Consider the following 10,270-nt stretch of genomic DNA (forward strand, 5'->3'; position numbering starts at 1 on the left):
TGATAATGTAGGAAAGACCAAGTCTCTAATGAGTCTTTAGTACATCTAGAGAAACTAAGAGGATAGGAGATGAAACAGGAAAATAAAAAAAGGAGAAATGTAATATTTAGAACAAGCAGTTTTTCTGTTTGGTTAGCCTGAGATAGATAGCATTGTTCTCACTTTGACCTTGAACATGTAAAGCAGATTAAACTTTTTAGGTCCCTGCTTGGCAGAAGGTAAAGATGCTTCTCCAACAAACTGATAGAAAATCTGGTGAGTGGATCACAGGATTAGAGCTGATCATAGGATTACTGCTGAAGGGGGATAATGACTTTGGGATTTTACAATCATAGCAAGACAAGCAGCAAGATGCAGAATTTGCTCCTACATTGCACTAGAACCAGACAGAATTATGACATTGACTTCCTCAACTGGGAATCCAGATAAGGTTAAAGAGAAGAAAATTTGGGCGAGGTCCAGCTTTTGAAGGAGAAAAGAAGCACCAAATCTGTTTATTTTGTGCATATTAGGGTTTCTATATTTATCGTATGACTTTAAAAATCACTTATTTACTTTGGGAGTAAATATTTCCAGCAAGTAAAAAAGTGAATAAAGAATGCGTGTACATGTGCCTGTGTGTTTGCATTAACACAAACTTTAAAGCTCCTCTGCCTTACTGAAAAATTCTTCCTTAGGATAATAAGATAGTTAACTGCTGTTTATAGTACATGTTTTCCATCTATTCTGCAGTTACTTCTTTTTCCACATTTAGAAGCACTTTGATGTGTCTTAAAATTGTCCCAACCAGAATGTGTACTATTGTTTTTGGGGAAAATGGGAAATGGAAATAATTTCCTTTCCCTAAAATATAGGGATAAATTTTAAACTGAAAAAAATAGTAACAAAATAATTAAACTTTACAGAAATCTGTTTCAATATATTTCAGGTACCTGCAAGTCTAATTGCAGTGCCAAGTGAGGAGGAAGGGGAAAGGGTTGGCTGTGAGCCAGGCCATTGGCACAAGCTGTGGGCACAGCAGCCCCACATTGCTCAACCAACCCCAGTTGTGCTTCCCTGCCTGTCTGCCTGCCCAAAGCGATGCAGGGCCAATGGTGGGACCCAGTCAGGTGCTGGAAGATGAGCCATCAGCAAGGGAGACTTGTCGATATGCCAAGCCGCAGTCCAGCAGTTGGTCTGAAGGTGTGCCAGGCTAGGCTGGTGCCCCAGCCCCTGACATGTGTACCTGGGGTTTCCACTGCACTTGCCACATGATTTGAATTTAAATTCAAGAAGTGTAGAGCTCTTAGAAAAGATAAGATAGCTATCCATATATATATATATAGAGAGAGAGAGAGAGACAGAGAGAGAGAGAGAGGGAGGGGGAGAGAGAAGGCACATAAATGTTTTACTTGTATGTATTTACAAATATGGATTTAATATCTATTTCTAGTTGTAGCTATTTGGCTTTATTCAATTTAATTTCTTGGATTTATTTTGGCTCTACTCTAAGATTCCATTTATAACAGATACCATATTCTCTATAGTAAAATTAAAGTGAAATGTAAGCAATTTTACTCTTTAACAGAAAATACTTTCTAAACAAAATGGTTCAGGTTTTTTTTTTGTTTTTTTTTTTTTAGGGTTCAGTTTTTTACCACAGTCACATAAGGACCTTTGTAAGATCTCCTGTCCTTATTTTGTACTTGCACAGTGATTGTGTCCTATGCATGGTTTTGTAATGATTATCCTGGCCAAACAAAACCAAATCCTCTATTAAAGCGTATTTTTTCAAAGTTCCCAGTCCTGCAATTGGCATCCAGTGGATAGTTGATAAATGCTTATAGAATGAATAAATGCTGATTGAAGAGGTGTGAGATTTACAAATAGTAAGCAACGCTTTCTTTTCTAATGATAAAAATTAAAGTCACCTGCAATCCACCTCACATATACAATTTCTTATAATAGGAAGGTGTAGGACCGGGGATTTAGCTCAGTGGTTTCGCTGCCTGCTGCACAAGTGCAAGGACCCAAGTTTAATCCCCAGTACCAAAAACAATAAATAAGTAAATAAGTAAGTAAATAAATAAATAAATAAATAAGAAGGTGTGTATTGCTTGGTGTATGTTGTTAAGATTTAATTTATGTGTATGCTAACTATGTATGTGTGTTTGCAAAAGTATAAAGAAGTACAAATTTCTTGAGAGCAAACCTGTAAAAAGACTAAAAGTTAAATTATGCATAATTTTTCTATCCAGAAATTCCAGTTCTGGGAATTTGTCCTACTAAATTCACCATTTTAAAAATATCTTAAAAAGTAGTAGTTTTAGTTAAAAACTCAACAAATGTCAATTCCACTACTAATTAGTTTGTTAAATAAACCAAGATATCCACAAACAATAAATTAATTTGAATATGTTAAGAGAGTGATATAGAGCTGTGTATGTACTGACATGAAAATATGTCCAAAACACATTATATGGTAAAAGGGAAATTAGATAAATAATAGTAAGGATAACCTTATTTTTCAAAAAACAGTAATTTTAGAAATGATGAAAATATATTAAAATTTCACTATATCAATGTGGGGAAGTGAAATTTTAACCTCTCATCTCTTAGATTTTTTTGTTTTGTTTTATTTTTATTTTTGTGTATGTCCAGGCCCAAGAATTAAATTAGTGTAAAACATCAACTGGAAAAAAGCATAAAAATTTATTTTTTACAAGCCTTAAATCCGCAAAGACATTAAGAATCAAAGATTCAGTCACCTATATCTATATATATCTATATACTGAATTAGACAAAAAGTAGTAAACTGTAAAAAATATGACAAGGCAATGAGTTTGGAATAGAGGAGTTAATTAAAAAGAAAAGTGGCTAGGAAGATCAGAGTTAGTCTAGCAGAGTTTGTTCAGAAGTCCTTCTCTGGCTTCAAATGCCCGTGATAGAAATGATACTTTTTTTCTGGTCTAAGGAAGATATTATTCACATGGGACTTTCATGTCTTGGTTTTAAAAAGCAGAAAGAAAGTCAGAGTGATCTTGTATCTCCCATTTTTCAAGTATCTTTAACTCAAAATAGCCATTTTTCCCAAAGTGGTGTATTGTGGAACACCATTTCTTCATCAAGTGAGCCTATGAGAAATATAAAATAGATTTCTCTTGACAATCTATATTGACAGTCAGACAATATATAATCATAACTTTTAATCTTTCTTGATTGTTATCAAAATAATCAGTCCAATATAACAACAGTTCATTAAAGGGTAGGCATTTCCTAGGCCTAAAGCCTTCCATTCGAGCACGAGGTTGGGCTGAGGAGCAGCTTAATGATGCTGTTCTTGCTGGTGCTCAGGTATCTTGAGGGACTTTGCTTCTGCTCCTACTGAAGTAACCAGCACCATAGAAGTAGAGGTTACTGTGAGTGTGAGTAAAAACAATTCCTCCTCCGTACACACATCATTAAAGGATAAACTGTGATTCAAGGCTGCAAGAGATGTACAAATATAGAGTTGTTTCAACTCCGCATTAATCTCATGGCCTCAGAACAGCCAACACCAATTGTTTATTGATGAATGGATTTCTGTTTCTTATTTTTGTTATTTTTCTAAAAGCAAGATTTGTATTCAAGTGAAGTAAACATCAAATATTCACTATAACAAAGAAATTAAAGTGTTCAGGTAACTTAAGGACATGCTCAAGATAAAATTAAAAGTAAATGAGAACCATATAATTGCTAATTGTTCCTCCTTGGACAAAGTTTGAGTGACTCAAAGAGAGCCAAAACATGAGGCCAAGGTTAATGCGCATCCTGAGATGTATACTCCTGGCTTTTCCTCTTTGGGAATGGCACTCAGTTAAAAGAAAAAGATGACAATTATTCAAAGTCAAGAGGTATCATCATTTGAATTTCAACAAAGTTCTTCTTTCTGATGTTCATTAGTTTTTGTTTATTGCACACTTTCTTTGGCCAGGCATTTTCCTATACCTCTAGACTCCATATTTTATAATATTTGATCCCAAGAAACAGAGGCTTAACACCTCTGGCAAACAGACAGTAAAGGCAAATTCCGGAAGATTTAGGTAAAGAAACTTGGGAAGGTCAAGCAAAAATTAGTAGTTTTCATCATTTTTGAATCTTTAAATTTTTAATATGTGACTATGTGGAAGATTTCTTTGCTTAGAGTTTGAGAACCTCTTCCCAGAATAAGAATTTTGTTTTATTTCTTTAGAGCTTTCTTCACTTTTACTATAATTGAAATTGCCCATACTTAATTAAATGTCAAAGTTCTAATATAATTATTTTATGAATAATTATACTAGCTGTCTTCTGTTTTAATCACCCTATCACTGTTTTGAACATTGATGACTATCTTAAAATGTTGACTTATGGGCTTTATATAATTTCATGACAATTTAAACCAGAAATAAAATATTTTAATATCGAAACTAATTCCTCATAATAAAATATTCCCTAAATACTTTTTTCTTAACATGATCTTTCATTACATAGAGTACAGAAATGTACTGCTTTCTAGAGTCCCTAGTATGCCTGCTCTTAACAGAAAGCAATGAAAAATGTATCCAAAATTATTAATAATTCATCAATACACTATATTTGAAAATATGTAGACTTTGGGATATTTGCAAGATAGGGGCTTTATAAAAATACTATCATTTAAACTTTTTCATCATTTAAAAAACAAATGGTAAAACATAGATGATCTGAGAAATACTGAGAAAAATCCAAAATTCAAACATTTTCATTTGTTGAATTATATATATATGTGTGTGTATGTTGTTATACAACTGTAATAATATAATACACAAATTAGGAATACTTTTCCAACTTAACATATTATCAGAAACATGTTAGCTTAAAAAGATTCACTCAAATGTCCTATGAGAAGTCTAATTTTGGAGGTAGACTGATTCCTATTCCAATGTGTTACTTGCCTATTAGTTCAGATGATTGGGCCAGGCAACAAAATTGATGAAGGTTTGTGGTTTCAATTTCTGGGCAGGCCAGTTAGTGTTACTCTGTTTCATGGCCACATGAAGGGACTAAATGACTTACAAAGAAAATGTAAATGCATTAGTGTGAATTTACCTCTCTGTGGGATGGGAAAAAAAATATCCACAGCACAAGACCTAAGAGTGTGTCAATACCTGTCATTAGTGTCAGGGTGAAAAGAAATGAGAAGAGGAAAAATCTTGACTCTCCAAATACCAAGTTTGAGTGCTACATAGCTTTCATTTCCACAATAAAACATAATGACCTGCCTTTTCTTTTTATAGTGACAATTGAAGGGCTCATGCCTATCACCTGCCTGAAATTATTGTAAGCCTGGTGGGAAGCATTTGAGGAGGGATAGTCATGTTTTCATTTTACTAGGAAATCATTTAGCAAATTACCACTGTTCTCTAAATTACTATGCTGCATAACTTTCATACTGAGGAACTATTTTCTCTTTCCATAAAAACTGCAGATGAAAAGGTTCTATAATAAATAACTTGTATTTAAGACAAACCAATTCCTAGAATTCACAGGATACGATACAGCATTTCTCAGGTGGAAATAAAAACATGTATGTTTTATTGCTAATATTAAACAATGACATATTCTCCAGTAAAGTCAGATTTTCATTTATTATTTGTTTATTTTGCTGTACTTTCAGGTGAATTTGTGCAGGCTTCTAAGGATGAAATAACAAACTAAATGCTTATTTTTGGAGGAAAAGGGTGTTTAAGCTTAAGTTTTCAGTCTTAAAAAGAACCTAAAAGTTAGTGATCAACCTAAATAGAACACCATTTTGGGAGAAAACAGAATTTATTATGCCTAATCTTGTTGAGGATGTCAATCTGAAGGAAAGTATCTCAGTTCTTTAAACTTTGCATTGAGGTAAGAGTCCCAAAATTAATCCGGAGAAATATAGCCTTATCCCCATAACCATTATTACTAGAGGGTCACACTTCAAATCTGGTTATCGTGCTAATATGGCAGTATGCATATTAAAGGACTAATTCCTCTGGCCTTTTCCAGAAGTACTTTGATAATTGAATACGAAACTAGCTCATTTCATTTCAGTGTCAATAAGACAGAAGAGCAGAGGCAGAAGAAGCAACTCCTTAGAAAATGAGGTCACATTTCAGTACTCCCTTTTCATAAATGAAGGACTTGGAAAAAAATACAGTGACTGATTTTTCATAAAGACTAGTGAATAGTAAGTACATCCCCCCAAAGTTAAAGATTATGACCCATAAGCAAAATGTTTCATGACAGAAAGGTCCAAAAATAACAACTAAAATAGGTGAATTTTGAAATTAAGGCCCTAGAACTATTGGAACTAGACTTAAGTACCTGATATTTGAATTCATAGTTGAACAAAGTTGTAGCAAATGAGGAAACGATTTGGAAAAATAACATAAATATGGTTTCAGTGTTACAAATAAAAGGCTTGAGAAAAAGGTTAAAAGAACTGTTATGTTTCATTTTGAAGATGAATAGACTAAAGCAATTTTTAATCATTTCCTTCCAGCCTTTTTCTACCAGTATTCCTCATGTAAGCCACAGAATAAGAAAATTCTTTAAGTGACAATTTTTTTCAGTCCTCCTACGAGTGTGCATAACTACTACTTTTCTGATACATCAGAGTGAAGTAAATTAGTTACATACAAGCATACGTATCTTAGTTCACCGGGGCTTAATTCTCATGTGTAATAGAAGTTCATAAAAATTGGATACATAGTGGACCATTAACTAATGCTGGCAAGATATCTGGAACCTAGAAAAATGCTTTTTAAAAGCAGGAGATGTATAAGTAAGATAAATCAATAAACAAATAAATAAATAGTGAATTTCCTAAAGATAAGTTGATTAGCGTTATGATAGTTGATTAAAGAAAATTGTGCAACTTCCTTCTTCCAAAGATTTTGAAATTTGGATTTACTTTGAAACTGGGCAAAATATAGGGGAATGAGAGGAGGCAGAGTTTTTGTCCCAATCTTAAAAATGCAACTGTTTGGGTCTCCCGGTGAGGTACTTTTCAAATGGCAAAAATGAGGAAGTTCTGAGATTGGAAAGGGAAAGAGGAAGGCATGATAACAAAGCTAAGAGGCAGTAGGCTGAGATCCATTTCTTCTCTGAAGAAATCACCTCACAACACATAGAAATACTCCTCTACTGTAGGGTGGGGGTCAGACAAAGAGACTTGACATTGACAAGGAAAACTGATGCTAGAAGAATCTTGAGAAGCTGTGCCTTAGGTTCTTTAGGAATATTTTTTAATTTATATATTAATTGGTTCTAATATTAAATATTTGCTTCTAACAGATCAAGCTTTTTGAATATAAAAAGTATTTTAATAACACAATTATCAATCTAAACATAACTAATTATTATACAGAACTACAGAGATATGGAAGACAAACTAAATATTTATAAGGTAGATTCAGTGGCCATTTTATTGTTGTACTCTCTAAAGGCATTGTTTTCTTATGTCTATAGGAAAAGTCCAGATCCTTAAAGTTTTAATAGTTAAATTCTATCCACTTGAAGTCCTACTATACACTGTTGCCCATTGTAATTGCATATTCATTAATTCACATGATGATTCTGGAATTATTCAGAAAGTCCACTTTTGACTTTGTACATTTAAACTATCAATTACTTTTCTTAATGCTAATTTAAGAAGTATTTGGACAAGGCAGCAGTTATACTGTGGATACAATCTGCTTTCTCTGGCAACTTATTAATGTAAAATGGGAGTCCATACTGATCTTTGCTTGTGTAGGTACTTCACATGGATTCTATGAAACTGCAAGTGAGCAATTAAGAGCAAACTTGGCCTTTTATTTATTTTTTGGTACTGGGGATTGAACTCAGGACCTTGCACTTGTGAGACAGGTGCGGTGTCACTGAGCTAAATTCCCAGCCCTAAACTTGGTATTTTAAAGAGTAATAGATTGAGTATTTGAGTGTGAGTGTGAATATCTCATATATAATATATATAATATCACATATATAATCTTTTATTTGCAGGCATTTTCATTGTAATGATTTCAAGGTGGGAGCAGTTGAAATAGGATAATGCTTGAAAGTGAGTTAGTACATGAATAAAACTTTTCTTGGCTTCTTCTAACTCCTGTCTTTTTTTCCATTTATAGTTATTGAAGAAGAAGAAAATGAATCTGTGCCCCTATCCTTAAGCCCAGACCTATCCTTAAATAAGTCACAGTTAGATAACTGCCCAAGGGACTCTGGTTGTTATATCTCATCAGGAAATTCAGATAATGGCAAAGAAGATCTGGAGTCTGAAAATCTGCCTGACATGGTACAGAAGATTACTATCACAGAGTCAAGTGACTGAACGCACATTCTCACCTGATATCTACACATGCGTTCCACTTTAACTCTTCTTGTGCTTCATGATCAACTGGAAGAGGAAGAAAGATATTTGTAAATATAACTCAAAGTTAAAATGTTTTCATCTGAATGATTATACATAGAAGTTTATATTTCAAACTTTCCTAGTTATTATAAATAAAATGTATATTTATTATAAATACTATGCTAATATTTCACTTACCTCTATTAGAAAAACTTTCAGTGTAAGGCTTTGATATGTATGACATTTGCTTTATTTGGCTTACTTTACGAGTTTAAAATGATGAAATCTGATGGGGAAAAAAAGCATTTTTTTTTGCACCTTCCAGTATTGACTTTTTATGTATTATTGAATCAGTTTGCCCAAGATGCATCTTATACTCACTTTTGTATTTATTAGGAAAATGTGAGTTACTGTCGGGAGCATTTTATCCTGATCCATAGTAGTTTTAATAATTATTTTTGCTTATTTCTTTAATACATTATCTCATGTAGAATACAGATAATACATTGTCACTCTTGATTTAGTAAAACTACTTTAATAATTATGTAGTTGTTTTGTGTTCAAGTGTAAATATGTTTAAAATATGACATACCCTAATGTTAATAATAAAAAGAACTATATGCATGTTTTATTTTCCCATCCTGTATTATTTAAGGTATTTTAATAGTAGACTTAAAAAGAAAATTCTACCTATCAAATAAGGTTACATAGTTGGTCTTCATTTTTTAATATTAGTGATTCCCAAATCAATTATGTCAGCCTCAATCAATGTATTTAACCTCATCTATATGTTATATAACTTCAATACTCCCAGAAAACATCAACTTGACAAGCTCAAATCATTGATTTTCTCTAGAAAATTGTCTCTTTATCCCCAATCACTCCTTAATGATGCAGCACCCAGACAGTCATTGAAGTAGAAAGTCATTTTTCTCTTTACATCTCATATATCCTTCCTATATAAATCCAGTAAGTAATCAAGTCTTAAACATCCAACTCTGAAAGTACTTTCATATTCATGACTTCTAATCAATTCTGATGGTAGCCTGACTCTTTGGAGTCTCATGTTCTCATATGTAGGATGTTGCAGTATCTTTCCAGTCAATCTCCTACCTTCTGACCCATCCTCCACACACAGGGCCTCCAGAAAAAGCTTTCTAATGTGTAAATAAAAGCAAAAATCTCTCTACTCGAAGGTTTTTTATGGCCTATCATTTATCTTTAGTATAATATCTAAACATTCTTCCATGATGTGTAAAGTATTTCTCAACAACGTTTACCTACTTTATGAGTCATATCTCTACCCTCATTTCTCAGCCTACACTCTAGCCATAACAACTCTCTTGCATTTTTCCAAATTTACTATTTCTTTCATGACTTTTAATATGCTATTTTTTTTCTGGAATGTTTCCTGATGTTTTCAACATTGGAAGCGTCCCTCTGTTCTTTGTCTCAAAACTATTACAAAAGAGTCACTAGGAGCCTGACCAGAGAGGAGCTGCACAGGCACATGGGCTCCCATTCCATCCCTAAGTCCTGATCCCTGGCAGATACCTGGGAGCAGCTTTGTGGCCCAGACCAGCAGGCTGATGCCAGCTGGGGCTTTGCCCTGACCCCAGAGGCTTGGGCATACCTACCCAAGCCAAAAGCCCCCCCAGAAAGGTGCTGCACAGGAACATGGGCTTCATACAGAGGCTTGCCATACCATCCACCACTGCCAGGGACCCAACTGGAGAAGAGCTGTACAGGCACACAAGCAAAACCCAGAGGCTTGCCCCGATACCATTTATAAGTGCCTGGAGACCCTTGCCAAAGCCTGTGCAGACAACAGAAACTGGGGTGCACAGCCCCCAACCATAGGCCCTCCCAGACAATAGCTACATAAGGGCCCCAGTGAGAGGC

At 34.0% G+C, this 10,270-nt stretch overlaps 1 protein-coding gene across 2 annotated transcripts in view; it reads left to right on the forward strand.

The window, feature by feature from the left end:
* LOC101712817 (SAM domain-containing protein SAMSN-1) overlaps positions 1–9,557 on the forward strand; it is an 80,215-nt gene extending 70,658 nt beyond the window's left edge. Inside the window, exon 8 of one of the 2 annotated variants that reach the window (XM_087213839.1) lies at positions 8,145–9,557. In XM_087213839.1, coding sequence (XP_087069965.1) covers positions 8,145–8,347 — 203 coding nt within the window. In that variant the 3' untranslated portion in view covers positions 8,348–9,557. The remainder of the gene's footprint in view (positions 1–8,144) is intronic. The other variant, XM_004842202.4, reaches the window with a different exon arrangement.
* The last annotated feature ends 713 nt before the right edge of the window (positions 9,558–10,270 follow it).

Source organism: Heterocephalus glaber, unplaced genomic scaffold (genome assembly GCF_053883595.1).
Source record: "Heterocephalus glaber isolate CG9 unplaced genomic scaffold, H.glaber_assembly_v1.0 deba00000122, whole genome shotgun sequence".
Classification (NCBI taxonomy): Eukaryota; Metazoa; Chordata; class Mammalia; order Rodentia; family Bathyergidae; genus Heterocephalus; species Heterocephalus glaber.